The sequence below is a fragment of the Mya arenaria genome, chromosome 13, assembly GCF_026914265.1.
Source record: "Mya arenaria isolate MELC-2E11 chromosome 13, ASM2691426v1".
Taxonomy (NCBI): Eukaryota; Metazoa; Mollusca; class Bivalvia; order Myida; family Myidae; genus Mya; species Mya arenaria.
Window position 1 is genome coordinate 21,215,733 of NC_069134.1, and position 17,738 is coordinate 21,233,470.

Here is a 17,738-nt window from a genome sequence, read left to right on the forward strand (position 1 = left end):
CGATTTGGAGGGGTCAGCTAGCCTTATCTCCCTAGTTTGAGCGACAAATAGCTGGGCTACCTAGGTGCGAATCGGGTACCACCCAAAATCAATGCGTTTTTTAACATTTAGAAATACTGAATAAATTCCGCAGATAATCCGAAATGCTCACCCACATTTACAGGTTGTTCTATTCCGACCACTCGTAACTTTTACGCAGCTTGACAAGCACGTGCGATGAGTCTACAGTTTTGAAATCACTCCTTCATATCATAGATATTGTATTGAAGGCTTTAATTTATCACTTTGGAGTACATTTTATAACCTTTCGTGCAGTGGCTGCATTTAACAAAAAATGGAATAATGATGAAAAATAAAATTAAAATGATGGAATTATTAGTATTTTATTTATTTGTAAGTATTTTTAAAAACAAAAATATTATTATAAGTAGTAGTAGTTGTAGTATTTTTTTATTGTTATTATTATTATTATAATTATTAAAGAATTATTGCTTACGTAATTTGTTGATTTTCGTAAAATATCGAAACATACGAGTTCTATTATTCCAAAAAAAATGCATTATAACATGGATGTTCTTGTTACAGTTCAGGACAAATAATTAATTATTGAAATAGACAAAAAGTATAAAACTTCTTTAATAATCAAAATAAAACGTAAAATGAAATAATTTATATTTCTTTTATTAAATTCAAGATTAAAAACATATCAATTATATGCGTCTTAACCTTTTGCGTCCATTGCCTGGTCAGATCGCGTTGACGGCCGGGGAACCTTTTGTATCAGTGGAGCTCCGGAACTACGCGAACCCGACTGGAAGTGACGTCAGGGGCGCGTGTTGTGACGGCACGAGTCTCGTGGGCTCAACGTGCCTTCCCGAGCGGTGCGACCACAGGATTAAAGTATGCGTGTCCGACCCAGCGGAATACAGGTGAGGGATTATTGTTGAACAATGTTTTTATTAAAAACAAATAATATTTTTCATTTAATTAGTAGTTGTCCTGTTTTCCCTTAACTTCACAAATCACCGTTCCGCGACACGGACTCTTAGGTAGGAAAATGTTTAGGTTTGCATTGACATACCCGATAGTTCAAAAATATAAAAGATCCATGTTTTACAAGAAAAATACGTATTTGTACAATGGCCACGTACGTTTCTTGTATCGTTTGGGAAAATAAAAATATGTATTAAAATATAACGTGTTATGAAAAATAAATATTTCAACGCACACGCGCTACAGTATTGAAGTTATGAAAACTTTTCTGGGGTAAAACCTTGAGGTAAAATTACTCTAAATATCACAAAAATTTGGAAACAAATATTCAACATGTTCAGGTCGGATCCGGGGACATCTAAATAGGGTTACAGCTGAACCAAATTAAGCAAATGTCAATATTGCTTGGAATTGTCAGCATTCAAATGTTTAATTTTCAGTTTTTACAGGTTAATTGTACGTTGTATATTTTGAACTGTCTTTGTATGGACAGTTTGGCTGTAAGGCAGTAGGTTTATGAGAACCGTTCAAGAGGCTTTATGCAACCAGTAGTATATTTATTCTTGAATATAGACAAAAATACTGACCAACCCCGAGGGTGTGGTCTGAATACTATCTAACTTTGTGAGAAGTTAAAACGGCCTATATAGCACATATCTATCTACACTCTATAGCAAAGTAAAACTAATATATTATTTAATATATCTGTACTAAAGACAGGCATCAAATACGCTGTATTAGAATATATGTCTGAGATATTTCAGATGTACTAATATGAACTCGATAAAGGATTTCGTTTATATTTTGCCTTCTCTTAACTGGTGTTAAATCTTTGGAGACCCCTTTATCTTAAACTATTGTAGGTGGCAAACATGACAGATAGCACACGTCGCCGGCATGCACATCTCCTTAATACTTTAATAGCTATAAAACACTTATAACAAACGGACCATAGTGCACCATGATGCGCATATATTTGTTCTATCCCACGCCTTATCTCTAAAGAGATACTCGTACAGCTAGTAATGTGGCAATAAAATGCAATGCAAAAGACAATTAATATAAAACAAATATTTTAAAGGATTTGCGGTCAACTGTAAACGTTTTTATTTTTATAACATTGAAATAACATATATCAGTATCAGCAAGTCTTGCTTTACAAGACCTGAATGGGGTTGGGGGCGGGTGTCTTGAGGGGAGGGGGGCGTTAGGGGGGAGCGGTCTCACCTAGATGAAATTGCGTTACTTTACGCTAGAAATTAGCTTTGTTTTCAGTGTCATTTTCAAGATCTGGAATTTATCGAACGTTCAAATACCAAAATGTTAAATCAAACGTTTCCCATGGTTCCCATGAATTAAGTCATCACTTCCTCTCTTATCTATTGATTACGAACCTAATCCTCCAACAGAGCTGGACCAGGTCAAAAGGGTAGACTTCGACCGAATGGATTGATTAAAAAATTGGTGGCGTTGGATGACAAGTGGTCAGTTTGCATTCCGTATCTTAGTTATCGCTATGGTCTCAGGAGTAACATTCTTACTTAAGTGACTGAAATGAAAACATAGCCAATAAAAGTAATGTTGTATAGAGTTGTTAACATACGGTCTTGTACTGACCATAAATATATATATTACGGAACTTACAATGACTTTATCATACATTTAAACGGTAACTTTAGCATGCATTTTAGTCTTATTGACCATTCGGTTATAATGACCATTCACTCCTTTTGACCATTCACCCATACTGGCCATTCAGTCTAATGGACCATTCATTCCTACTGACCATTCAGTCATATTGACCATTCAGTCATTTTGACCATTCACTCATATCGACCATTAACTCATACTGGTCATTCAGTCTAATTGATCATTCATTTCTACTAACCATTCAGTCATATTGGCCATTCACTCCTATTGAGCATTACCTCCTATTGGCGAATCAGTCCTACTGACCATTCAGTCTTATTGATAATTCAGTCCTACTGACCATTTAGTCTTATTGATCATTCAGTCCTTCTGACCATTTAGTCTTATTGATCATTCAGTCCTACTGACCATTTAGTCGTATTGGCCATTCAGTCCTACTCACCATTCAGTCTTATTGATCATTCAGTCCTACTCACCATTCAGTCTTATTGATCATTCAGTCCTACTGACCATTCAGTCTTATTAACCATTCACTCCTATTGAGAATTAACTCCTATCGACCATTCAGTCCTATTGGCCATTTAGTGATATAAAAAGTCATACTGACCATTCAGTCATGCATTGGCCATTACTTAAATAAGGCAAACATGAGTGACTTCAACATGTGTTTCAGCGTTTGTTTATAAATAAGGCCATCCTCAGTGGCTTTAGCACATAGTACAGCCTTGTTGACCATCACTAAATCTACGGCTCACTACACTGGCTTTAACTTACGTTTTTGCACGTTTGGCCATTACGTTAACACAATGGCTTCAGCTTACTTTACAGCTCTATTGTTCGTTACGTAAACAAGGCAAAACTCAATGCATTTCACATACATTTCAGTGTTGTTGATCACTACAGCTCTTTTAAGTGACTTGATCTTGCATTTCACCCTTAATTTACGTTGAGCAAATACGGTTTTTCTTAGTAGATTTGCATCTCAGCGTTATGGACCTTTCAATAAGCAAACAAGCCTATTCTTAGTAACCTATTTTGACAATTTCGATAAATGCTATTCTAAGGGACTAATAACTGTGTTGGTTAAGAATAGAATGCATTCTATTGTTTCCAACCTTTGGCGTATACTTAAGCGCATTTCAGATGCATTTAATTACATTGCAATCCTATTGAACGTTACGTAAAAAGACTGTTGTTAGTTTCTTAACCATGTATTTATAATATAATTGCCTTATCGAACATACATGTTCCATTCAGTTGCCTGTTTGTGTATTTCAGTGTTATACGGGTATAGGCCATTAACACAATTCTTATTTCTTTTATTGTCAATTTGACTGAATTGTTCAGATATATAATCTATCTCTGTTTAAACAAAGTTTAAGTGGTGGAAATTAAGGGATTAAGTGACCACCTGTCTTAGGCAGCCACATTGACCTTTTCCCAAAGGTGGCCACTTAATACAGGTTTGACTGTAATGGCAAATATATGAAATGTATATGAAATGGGAACATAGAATAGCTTTATTTCTGTAATGATAAATATGACTCTAAATGAATATTATGATACTGAAAAAAGCCTTATTTTCCAATGGTGAAAATGACTAATGTATTTACTGGCGGCTTAGAAGAGATGTATGTTTACATGTGATGGTCACTATGAGTGGAATGTATACACCGGCACATAAAAGGAGCCTTATTTACGTTATGGTCAATATCACTGGAATGCATACAATAGCAAATTCGAAGAGCCTTATTTACGTAATGGTCAATATCACTAGAATGTGTACAATGGCAAATAAGAAAAGAGTTTTATTTACGTAATGGTCAATATAACTAGAATGTATACAATGGCAAATTAGAAAAGCCTTAATTACGTACTTGTGAATATGACTGGAATGTATACAATGGCAAATTAGAAAAGTCTTAATTCCGTACTGGTTAATATGACTGGAATGTATACAATGGCAAATTAGAAAAGTCTTAATTACGTACTGGTCAATATGACTGGAATGTATACAATGGCAAATTAGAAAGGCCTTAATTACGTACTGGTCAATATGACTGGAATGTATACAATGGCAAATTAGAAAAGCCTTAATTACGTACTGGTTAATATGACTGGAATGTATACAATGGCAAATTAGAAAAGCCTTAATTACGTACTGGTTAATATGACTGGAATGTATACAATGGCAAATTAGAAAAGTCTTAATTACGTAACGGTCAATATGACTGGAATGTATACAATGGCAAATTAGAAAAGCCTTAATTACGTACTGGTTAATATGACTGGAATGTATACAATGGCAAATTAGAAAAGCCTTAATTACGTACTGGTTAATATGACTGAAATATATACAATGGCAAATTAGAAAAGCCTTAATTACGTAACGGTCAATATGACTGGAATGTATACAATGGCAAATTAGAAAAGTCTTAATTACGTAACGGTCAATATGACTGGAATGTATACAATGGCAAATTAGAAAAGCCTTAATTACGTACTGGTTAATATGACTGGAATGTATACAATGGCAAATTAGAAAAGTCTTAATTACGTACTGGTTAATATGACTGGAATGTATACAATGGCAAATTAGAAAAGTCTTAATTACGTACTGGTTAATATGACTGGAATGTATACAATGGCAAATTAGAAAAGCCTTAATTACGTACTGGTCAATATGACTGGAATGTATACAATGGCAAATTAGAAAAGCCTTAATTACGTACTGGTTATTATGACTGGAATGTATACAATGGCAAATTAGAAAAGCCTTAATTACGTACTGGTTAATATGACTGGAATGTATACAATGGCAAATTAGAAAAGTCTTAATTACGTAACGGTTAATATGACTGGAATGTATACAATGGCAAATTAGAAAAGTCTTAATTACGTAACGGTTAATATGACTGGAATGTATACAATGGCAAATTAGAAAAGCCTTAATTACGTACTGGTTAATATGACTGAAATGTATACAATGGCAACTTAGAATAGTCTTGAATCTTCATTGGTCAATAAGGATAAAAATACGTTAATTCAACTGAACAGAAAGCCTAATTCTAGTGATGGTCAGTAGGATATGAATGACATATGAGTCTAATTACTCGTTTTGGGGTATTAACGAACATATTTTTTGTGTGTGTGTGTTGTTGTTGTTGTTTTTTCATTCTGATAACATGGACCCTTTCCCATACTAAGGATTATAGCCGTATCGGTTTCAGTATTCATTTTACACATACTCTTTAAATGTTTTGAGGTAATAAATTAAAAATTCCGCAACAGGCTATCTCAGTATCTCCAAGTTTATTTGATCGCATTAGCCGGCAAACAAATAAAGTGTCAGACATCAAGATAACAGGGTTCTTAATGCCGCAAACTTCATTATCATTATTTGTTAACGTTTATCATCATTTGACCAAGAATTCAATACGTGACATTCAGTTATCAACTGTTAAATTGATATCGCAGGGCTTGTGTTCAGGTATTCCATTCAGAATATGATTCACAACTAAACAGAACCACAAAAGTCAGTTTAAGGTCCCGCGATGGACGATACACATGTCAAAAGGACTCTTTCGAATGATATGTGGGTTAAAATATACATGAACTCCTTCGACTTTTGTTAATCAATATAGTGGTTATTTTCAACAACATTAAGTAATGGATAAAAAATAGTATATAAAAAAAAATAATATGGTTTCATTACACTAAATACTAACGTTTTAGTGGTCTACATTATATTATGTAAACTACTCACTTAATGGGCCAGCCACTGTTTATATCTACCACCTGAATATGTATTGAATTCAATAGTTGGATCAAATCTTGCAAATGTAAGTTTAACTGCAGATCACAAAAGTGTATCAATGAAATGTCCAGAGCAGTAAAGATGTGAAAGTAACAAGGAGGACGTAATCAACGTTGATAACTGTAACAAAGTTTTGAACACTCGGTCCAATGCGTCAATGAAGCCACTGTTGAAAGTGAAAATATATATGTCATGTTTGGACCTACAAATGTTTATGACCATGCAGTGCCATTATGTTTTCATGGAACACAAAGCGCTTGTTATTTAAGAAACTAAAATGTGATGGGTTTTTTCAATGCACTCGTTTTTCTTCATGCCGGGTAGGTAGGTCTTTTAGTTGAAACCTGCCGCTAAACATAGAAAACATTAAGTATGGCCTTCCTTAGATAGTATACCTGGCATTTAGAATAATTTACAAATAACTGACTATCAGATGATAACTATACGTTGGCGGCAACGGATAAATTAATCATAATTTTGCAAAACAATTAGTGTCCGTTACTATGGTAACAGCCCTAATAGGTGGTGCATCCGTATGATTTCTGTAGCACTTTCTCTATGTTAAACCATCTCAGACCATCTACATTTTTAAAAAGCCAAAGAAGTAGTCACTACTATTGATGTGATATAATTAGCAGTGAGAATGTCAGAAATAAAAGAAACATATCAAAACCATCTAAGGTATAGCTGACGGACCCAGATATCGGTAGTTTGTTACTTTACCGTCACATCTCCGCGCTTTGAATCGTTTCTTTAGATTATAACTTACAATTCCAGCCAACGAAATCCCCTATCGGCCTTCACGCCTAATCGTTAAGATTTTAAGCAGATATGACGTCATAATTTGGTTCCCCGCCTGCAGAAAATCCGATCATAATATTTGTCAATTGAAGCATTTTATGTAACTTTTGCTCGCTCCGCCGTTCACACTCCTTAATATTTTACTCAATAAGAACATTTTTTACTGAAACATAAGGGCAATTAAACGTAAACAGTTTAATCAAGATAAACAAATTTCGTTCCAGCCCCGTTGAGAAGTGCGGTATTGTTGACGGACCACCGGACCAGAATGTTCATAACTTCACTTCCGGTTCTAGGCTTCAGCTGCCCCTTGTCACTTGGCCCGTGAGTAGCCTACAAAATAATTTGACGTTTGGCATAAACTTCAGCGAGAATAATAAGTTCCCATAAAGGCTACGCATGATCATGATAAGGAAGAGTGTAAACTTGTGTCAGACGGAGTCAAATGTTCTTTGAGTGTGGTCATCAACGAGAATCAATATGCAATATATGCTATTTTTTAACAGATTAAAAATTTAATATCAATTTTATATTTTGAATACGGTAATGTGTTAACATCATATATTTTCTATTATTCTTTTGAACTTCTACGTCGCATTGTCTTCATTTTGTTACCTCAATATGTTCATGCCCTTTTTACAAGAATTTTAGAGAATAAACATATTGACTCGACTTGACTTGACTTAAACATGGTTACTAAATCATTTGCCGTTTTTATGTTAACATGGCCTAATAAATAGTTTATTTTGATTAATCAAGTTCTCCTTATGATATCTTGTTTTCAATATGGCGTCGGTGGTTGATTCCTGTTCTAAACTAATTATGTGTTTCTTTCAGACTAATGGCGAGGCGAAGATGACGGTGTTCGTGTATGACGTAGATAATGACGTTGACGGCTCAGAGACGGTCACGTTGGTGGACGATATGATGCTTATGTTTTACGTCGGAACGTCGTCCCATAATGTCACTCTTACACGTGGAAACACATTGACGTTGAGTGGCACGAGACATCCACACCCAACTACGTGAGCTACGCTAAAATAAAGGATACTATCATATTACAATTTATCAATGGCAGGCGCGTAGCTGCTAATAAGCGAGTACGCGGCTAAATCCACATGATTCCGACAAAAATTTAAAAACAAATCAGCCATAGTTGCAGTATGCGTACTCTAGTATTAAAATGATCCTAAAACTGTCCATTTTCAAGTACAAAATAAAGCACCTCAGAACGCCCAGAATGCACCACAGAGCACCATGGTTTTCATTTCTTTTCCGAGGGGCATGATCCTTGAACCCCTAGCACAATAACGATACAACATGAATAGAGGGCTAGCTACGCCCATGAATGGACACTTATATTATTCTATTTAGTACACTAATACGATTTTAAATATTGAAACATCGTTAAATGCTGCTTCGTAACATTTTAATGTTTATATTTCAGTCTTTCGCTTACTTATTCATTGGGCTACAACACCCACTCGAACTACTACCTCGGCCATCCGCCGCAACAAAACTGTCCAATCGTAAACGAGTGTGGGCGACATGTGACCTGTGACGTCAGCGGTCACCTGAACTGCATGCCTGGGTGGTCCGGGTCAGATTGTAATACTGTAGTTTCTGGCGGACTAGCGGACTGCAGCATGGACAATGGTATATACGATATGGGTTAGGGTGACCCATGGTACAACATATGCTTCTGTTTAATTAATGAAAACATGATCGTAAATAACAGCAAGCCCACTGTTTACATTACTAAGTTAACCCTTTAATAGGATTGATGTTAAAAAGCATAGTATAAACTTCATTACTAGTCCGATAAATAGTTCGATTGGTTAGTATATATTATAACCTTGTTCTCCCTTATAAATGTAATGTAATGGAGTATTCATTTTATATAACCGATTTAGTCTTCCGTGAGTTTTCATTTAAACATTTAAAAAATTATTTCTTATTGACAGAGTTGTCCGTGTTCTACAAGAGCACATGGGAAGGTTCCATCCGCTGTCCTTCTGACTGTGTGGCAAACATGAGCGTCCGTCTGTTTGTTACGAAGGCAAGCCATGGGGGCGTGACTGCGACCGCCTTCCTGGGGAGTAACAGCATCGCCGTCACCGGGAACTATGCCTCTTATACCAAACACCTTCTACTTCAGGTACAAATTCTAATGTGTTTGTTCAGTACTGACATTTTTAGGTATCTTTTAAATATATCTCTGTTATATTTCTGTATATTTGGGGAAAAATACAGATGACTGTCCATTCAAAATTCGAAACTACTTGAAAGGCATAAGTTACTTGCTCGGGGATTTTGACTGACTGAGAAACAAATGCCATTATGACAACCACGCTTTAAACATCGTCGTAACCACGCTTTACCATTCTGATGACTCTACAGAATATCTTATGGGCAAATGGTTTCGCAATGCATTAATATTTAACAACACTACTGACCTTTCCATGGGCGTCGGCCCTATTGCGAGCATCAGTCTTGTTAGATTTCAATCTAGGTTCTTTGACGCGCTCCAGTGTATAATCCTGTAACACATAACACTCTATTAACGTACTTCCCTGAAGACGATTTCCATCAGACCACAGATCCGTCTCTATTAATATTCGGCATGTTTTGGTAACATATGAGCAGTTTTTCTTAACCAAATGTTTCTCCTTACCCACAGAGCTCGAACAATGTGTATTTCCCGTTCATGTTCGGTGGTCAGCATTACACGGACGTGGAGGTAAACGGCGCGCTGCGGTCCGCCACCGAGATGACCGGCGCCGCCATCTTCCTCTCTCGTCGTCCTGGAGACGCTCGCACATGTCACGGGTCAACAACTACTCTGAAAGAGACATGTGCACTTAGGCTGACGCGATCACAAGGTTAACACTTTATAAATTATCGCTTTACGAGACTGTATTAGACATAAACATTTACGTTTCTGAAAAAAACGCACACATTGAAATAGAAGTGTTTCATTGATTTTTGGCAGATTTAGTGTGGTTCTATATACCCCAATGAATAAAGCATTATTGATTCTTTTGTCTATTTCAGTAACATTCGATCCATGTAATGGCCAAGGTCAATGTTGGAGATATGGAGGGAAACAGAGGGACTACATGTGCTGCTGCAATTCAGGTAATTGTTCAGTATACTAAGTCATATTCTCCTTAGCCTAAATTGGCCTTGTATTTATACCATTTTATACTGTTTCACTTGGATCAAATTTATTCTTAACTGAATGAATACTGTTTTAAACATAACGTCTTTACCTTTTCCAGATTATGCAGGCGAGTTTTGTGGCATCCGCAAGACAACCAGCACTTCCACTACTACTACCACCACAACGACCACAACCACCACAACGCCAGCACCAACAACAACTACAACAACACCCACAACGACGACCTCGACCACAACACCATCGACAACGTCAACAACTACAACACCCAAACCAACCACAACTGTACCACAAACGACAACGACAACAAAGGCACCAACTACAACGGCTACCGAAAAATCAACTACCACTAAAGCATCCACTCTAGCTGCCACCACGTCAACGACAACCACGACGACAACATCCAAACCGACTACACTTACAACAGAGACGGCAACACAATCTTCAACATCAACGACACAATCAACAACAAGAACCACAGTGCCTTCAACAACAAAGCAAACGACAAAACAGTCGACTACAACCAGGCAGACGACGTCTACACTGCCTCCTACTTCATCAACCACAGCACGAACTACATCAACGACTACAACAACAACACAAGCACCAACAACGAAACCAACAACAACGACATCAACAACAACACTGAAATCTACCCCTAGCACGGCGACAACTACCAAATCTACCCAGACAACTCAAACTCCGAAGCCGTGTGCACCCGTGCATACATGCAGCTCGCATTTTGACTGTGACGTCATGGGTGACCACGTGTGCGCACCAGGGTGGACCGGGTCAAGGTGTGACATCAAAATACAAAACGGAGCTGCGGACTGTGATATCTACGATTGTAAGTACAACTCTGTCGTTGATACCTTGTATGCATAATATAGGCTTAATGACTCTTTAGTCTGAGCTCATCGCAAAACAGAATGGAACGGTCAATTAACACGTGATTTTTAAAAAGTGTGAAAAAATCGGCCAACATTTATTGATTTCATATTATGACTCCTAGGTTTAATGATTTAATTACCAATATAAGAATTTCAGTAACATTCAGACTACTAGTGCTGATTGTAAAATTATGATATTGAATATTTCAATTATTCTTTTAGGGGACGCGTTTCTTCCTAGCGAGTGGGACGGTAATTACACGTGCAGTGACGACGGCCAACTTATAAGATTCGTCATGAACATCACAAAGTCCACGTCAACCATTGCGTTCTCCGGGAATATGCTGATTTCTGGGCATAACCTGACAATGTCGGGTACCTTTGCATCCTTCTTCAAAATTTTCGCTGTTCAGAGTACGGACACAATCGCGGATCAGATTGCGTTACGGAATTTCACGAAGGTTGAGTTAAATGGTGTCATGAACAGTTCCATTTTGATCACTGGAGCTACTATTTTTACAACGAAATCTGGCAGTCTGAACTGTGCTATGGAAATGCGCAGACAAAAAGGTAATCTATTAAATAAACCAGGCCCAAATTTCTCAATTTTATCTTGAGAATCTTAAGCATCTTATTATTACTTAAAATTGTTTGAAAACCTGGGACTGAATAAATCGTATCTAAAACCTTACTAGTTTATCAATATGAATATGAAATGCCCTTAACTTCATTTAGCACAGCGTGACTGGGGTAGTGTCATTGATTAGTGAGGAAACGTTACAGTGACATTTGTATGTTCCAAACTTTTTAAAGATACAGTTCTGTATTGCTCTCGAAGTTAATCGGTATACGTGTGATCTGCAGTATTTCAAACAAGAGCTGAAACAAATTTTACAATTGTACTTGTTTAATTGAAGTATACATCAGCACATCATTTAACAGCTCGCTTTTTAAACAACGATGCCATTAATGACGTTGTTAACTTTGATAAAGTTCGGAACAAACGGCCCAATGATAAGCAAATTACCGGAATCCTTACTCAACTTTTAACACACATAATTCTCTTCTCAATAAAAATCAAATTTCATTTCAGTGTTTGTTGTCTCCGACTGGTGCAGTGGCCACGGTGATTGTCAGAGGTTTGGGACGCACCAGAACGAGTTCATCTGTTGCTGTGACAATAGTATGTATGGTGTTGCTACATATGAACATGCAGAACTTAAGCCAATCAGTAACTTAAACGTAAACTTTGTTACTTTCCCTAATCCACTGTTATTCATGCTATCAGCTACCATGTAAATGTGAACGCTCATTACGATGATACCACGAAAAATACAGGGACAAACTCAGTAGTTAAAAATTCAAAAAATAGCCTGTTTAGAGGCTAAAGTCAGGGCCTAAACTACCAGCTAACAAATATTCGTAGCTGGACTTCCCTATATATATAATGATCTTAGTCCATAGGACTTTGAAAAAAGTAAAAATGAAAGAATTATATATTTGCAATCGTTTTTATTAACATACTGTGCTCTACAAACGAATACCCTCTGCAGAATACGAAGGCGACCACTGCCAAACGGAAATTACCACAACAACAACTTCCACGACAACCACCACTACACCCACTCCCACTCCAGCGCCATGCCATCCCCTTAACAACTGTAGCGGTCATTTCGCATGCGGGCCCCAGGGACAGAAGGTATGCCGGGAGGGGTGGACGGGGGCAAACTGTGACGTCATCATCCCTGATGGACCTGCCGACTGCGACATCTTTGAAAGTAAGACACCTGATCTTGTAAGGTCGCTTTTATTTCTTCTAGTATTTTAAATCCGATTTGAATTGCTGGCAGACGGAAGAACTTTCAGGTCCAAGGGTTTTGCAATACATGTGCACACAGTATAACATATATGGTAATATACGTATAGGGATAAACCTACTCCAACATAATCCTATAGCAACTGTAGAATTGATAGACAAAGAGTCAGAATCATCAAGTTTAAGGCTTCTTTATCTGAGATATTGTCTAGGAAGCAAGCATTCATTACGCTGTTATGTTTGTCGCCACCCCTCCCCCACCCCCTGCATATTTATAACTTGTGTTTTGTTCTTTTAGTGAATTCCGTAATCCCGAGCGAATGGGACGGAAACTTCACGTGCAGCGATACAAAGATCCTGAGGCGTTTCCGAATGAACATCACGAAATCCGCGTCCGATATAGGAATGGTAGGAGACATCGCCATTGACGGTTCATTGGTGGAAACAACCGGAACATTTGCCTCCTTCTTCAAATTATTTGCCTTACAGACCAACCAAATATTCCTTAATGAAATTTTTGGAAGAAATTTCACAAAATTTGAGATGAATGGACAATTTGAGTCTGCTGTTTACGGAACGGGTGCTGTGATCATCCAGGGGCAAAATGGGGAGGTTACATGCCCGATGGAAATTAGAAGAAAGGCTGGTAAGCATGACCTGGGTTTTTTTTTGTAAAAATCCCTTTTTGATACCATAGAAATGAGAAATTCAATTATTTAAATCCACACCAGTTTGAGTGGACTGGGAGTTGTATATTAAAGTACTTAAGCGAGCTATACCCTGTAAACCGCTTGAAGACGTGTACTGATGTATACTAGTCTGATGTCAACTCGCTCCTCGAATACTAGTATAACATATACGTCGTTCATTGCAGTATTCATCGACTGGTGTAGTACCCATGGCCAGTGCCAGAGGCACGGACGACAACAGGATCAGTTTACCTGCTGTTGTGAACCCGGTAAGACACATCATTGTTCTTGACTTGGAATTAAATAACTTTCCCATGCCCTGGATCAACACCACACATGTACACCAAAACGCATGTACATCAGAAATACAAAAACGTTTACAACATTTTTGGTATATTAACATATTCTTACAGAACAACGATTCAATGTTCTGATTTTCTGAAATTACCAGGTTACACGGGCGACACGTGCAGTCAGAAGGTCGTGGTCCGCCGCTCAACCCACCTGACCACCCAAACCACACAGCGCCCGACCCTCGCGACCACTACGACCACTCTTGCCCCGACCACCGGGCCACGCTGCACGGGCGCCATGATGAGCTGCGGTGGAAACTACAACTGTGACATCACAAATCATCGCGTCTGTATTGACGGGTACACAGGTTATAACTGTTCTGACGTCATACCGCTTGGTGCAGCCGACTGTGACGTCTTTGACTGTAAGTAATAAGTAATTTACTCGAAGGTTACTCCAGACATAAATAATTATGAAACTCTCTTTTCAACTACCCATTTATTTTTCTTCGATTAGCTTCAGATCATGTGTAGCAGTTTGTCTTGCACATAGTTAGTAGAGCGGATAGTAAGTAGATTATATCAGTTTCGACGTGTTACTGGGTCTTCAGTCACAGCCCACTGTTTTAGTTATTATATAACAATTACATGTTGTTTGAACTGATTATTTGTTTGGAAACTACATTTAGTGGTTGCTGTTCATGTGTTCATGTATTTTATTAGACATCGGTGTATTTGTTTTAACTTATAGCTTCAACGTTTATCCCAAGCGAATGGACAGGCAACTATACCTGCAGAAACGACATTATGCGCTGGTTTAGTGTAAACCTGACACTCGCTAAAGATTCTATCCACCTCGTAGGGGACATGGATGTTGATGGAAACGAAATACTTGTTGATGGAACATTCGCCTCATATTTTCAAGTGATGGCCTTCCAGACAAATTCCATTATAATAAATGAAATATTTGGACGAAACTTTACCCAGGTTGAGTTTAACGGGAAGTTCACCAATCCACTATTAATAGATGGTGTGACAGTCTTCAAGGACGAGTCTGGATCGTACACATGTACTACACAGCTAAAAAGGGGTCCAGGTAATATTGTTTTCTTGCCATATATAAAAGACAATATTAAAATAATCGTTATATTTATCATTCTTGTTTGTTCTGTTGAACCGGCAGCATTTAGAATCGTCGTTGTTTAGCATGGGTTTGTTACTGTCAGCTATTTTTGTTTGCATTGCCAAAACTGTTTTGCTTGGATATGTGTTGGTTTGCATTGCCAAAATAACGATTTAGGGTTCAACGACTGTATGGGACTTGTTGACTTGAACATTTAATCAAGTTCTAACGTATTTTGTTTTTCATCTTACTCATGGACATTGTTTCAGTGTACGAGCATTTTAATTGGTGTAACAACAGAGGACAATGTCAAAGGCTGGGTCTGCCGAGGGATCAGTACCGCTGTTGTTGTGATACAGGTACGCATTCAATACTCAGTGCTTATTATTTTAAACTGACACAGTTCATTCACCTATGCCATGACATAATTGTAATATTATCAGAACATAATTGCTGTCCGTAAGAATGTCATGATTACATAAATACAAATTATTAACCAAATGCGTTTTAATCAATGGCAGTGTATTTTATACAAAGCGGCATGGCAATTTGTTAAAACAATGAGGCATCTCATTGTGTTGTATACAAAGAGGCATTATAACACACTTTATTAATTGATCATGGCAATGTGTTTTATACAATGAGGCATCGCAATGTGTTTTATACAATGAGGCATCGCAATGTGTTTTATACAATGAGGCATCGCAATGTGTTTTATACAATGAGGCACCGCAATGTGTTTTATACAATGAGGCATCGCAATGTGTTTTATACAATGAGGCACCGCAATGTGTTTTATACAATGAGGCATCGCATTATGTTTTATACAATGAGGCATTGCCATGTGTTTTATACACTTAGGCATTGCAATGTGTTTTTTTTACACTGAGGCATTGCAATGTGTTTATACAATGAGGCCCCGCAATGTGTTTTATACTATGAAGCATTGCAATGTGTTTTATACACTGAGGCATTGCCATGTGTTTTATACACTGAGGCATCGCAATGTGTTTTATACACTTAGGCTTTGCAATGTGTTTTATACACTTAGGCATTGCAATGTGTTTTATACACTGAGACATTGCCATGTGTTTATACAATGAGGCACCGCAATGTGTTTTATACTATGAGGCATTGCAATGTGTTTATACTATGTGTTTATACTATGAGGCACCGCAATGTGTTTTATACAGTGAGACATGGCAATGTGTTTATACAAAAAGGCATGGTAAGGATTTTTATAACGTTGAACGTTGCAGGCTATACAGGATATAGGTGCGAAGACAAAGTTACAACTACTACCACAACTACAACAACAACTACTACAATCCCACCAACTACCACCACAACAAGCACAACAACTACACCAACAACAACACCAACAACCACTTCAACAACACCGACAACGACGATGACCAGCATTCCGTGCACGCCCGCAGATAACTGTACCAACCATTACACGTGCGGACCGTACGGCCGGAAGTTGTGTCGCCAGGGATGGACAGGGGTGAACTGTGATAGCCTCATACAAGGAGGGTCCGCCGAGTGTGACAATTTTGATGGTAACAATATTTAGATGAGATAAGTTGTAGGCTTTCAATGCCAACATCGAGTCCATGACAATAATTAACTATGTAATGATAAGCCAACATACTATAATTACATCTTCCGAATACTGCGTTTTTTGCGCCATGTTTTCTTGAAGAAAAAATGGTCATTTCAAATCAATGAATAATAAATTTCATATTTGTCATTCTCCTGATGCAGACACTATTCTGGTACCAAGCGAATGGGAGGGCCAGTACACATGTCCTGACGACAGAATTACAACATCCTTCCTTATGAACATCACCCGTGCATCCACTATCGACACCATCGCCTCAATCAACGTACTGAACACTCAATTCACGATGTCCGGCACGTACGCCGTCATTTATAACGTCATAACGTTGAAAAATGACGTACTAATTAGCCGTGACGTACTAGGAGTGAAGTACACTGGCGTTCAGCTAAACGCGCTGCTGGTGAATTCCACATACGTCAGTGGGACCCTGATTTTCCAATCAACTGTCAAGGCAATTAATTGCTCAGTTTCGATGCAAAGGAGTAAAGGTATTTTCGCTTCGATTTGCTATTTTTATAACATATTCATTTTAATGGCTTATGGTTGTGATTCTTTAAGTACCCTAATTATTCAATGAGTTAATGCGTTCCCACTCGATATATGGTATTTCATGTTATTAAATTGACAACTATAATGTGTAGGATCATTGTGATGTCGCTATCGTTCAATATTCCACAATGTCTTGTATAATATCTCATACACTTTTCACGACAGCCCAAAACTTTGGTAAGATAAATTAGTTTAAGTATTGCTTAAAAGCGGTTAGTGACTTAAGTGCTTAGATTTGCATGTGCGTGTGCAGTGGAAGTTTTTAAAAAAAGAAAACACTTGGTGACATAAAAGTTGGTAAGACTTTTCTCA

The 17,738-nt window shown here is 37.6% G+C and overlaps 1 protein-coding gene across 1 annotated transcript in view; it reads left to right on the top strand.

The window, feature by feature from the left end:
• The first annotated feature begins 306 nt into the window (after positions 1–306).
• LOC128215120 (uncharacterized) overlaps positions 307–17,738 on the top strand; it is a 63,583-nt gene continuing 46,151 nt past the window's right edge. The window contains exons 1-18 of the mRNA XM_052921840.1: positions 307–393; positions 751–929; positions 7,486–7,585; positions 8,099–8,286; positions 8,709–8,917; positions 9,226–9,419; positions 9,942–10,143; positions 10,316–10,399; positions 10,543–11,289; positions 11,555–11,902; positions 12,426–12,515; positions 12,886–13,110; positions 13,447–13,794; positions 14,023–14,106; positions 14,289–14,555; positions 14,882–15,226; positions 16,513–16,815; positions 17,021–17,365. Of these exons, the coding sequence (XP_052777800.1) occupies positions 343–393; positions 751–929; positions 7,486–7,585; positions 8,099–8,286; positions 8,709–8,917; positions 9,226–9,419; positions 9,942–10,143; positions 10,316–10,399; positions 10,543–11,289; positions 11,555–11,902; positions 12,426–12,515; positions 12,886–13,110; positions 13,447–13,794; positions 14,023–14,106; positions 14,289–14,555; positions 14,882–15,226; positions 16,513–16,815; positions 17,021–17,365 (4,309 nt within the window). The 5' untranslated portion in view covers positions 307–342. The remainder of the gene's footprint in view (positions 394–750; positions 930–7,485; positions 7,586–8,098; positions 8,287–8,708; positions 8,918–9,225; positions 9,420–9,941; positions 10,144–10,315; positions 10,400–10,542; positions 11,290–11,554; positions 11,903–12,425; positions 12,516–12,885; positions 13,111–13,446; positions 13,795–14,022; positions 14,107–14,288; positions 14,556–14,881; positions 15,227–16,512; positions 16,816–17,020; positions 17,366–17,738) is intronic.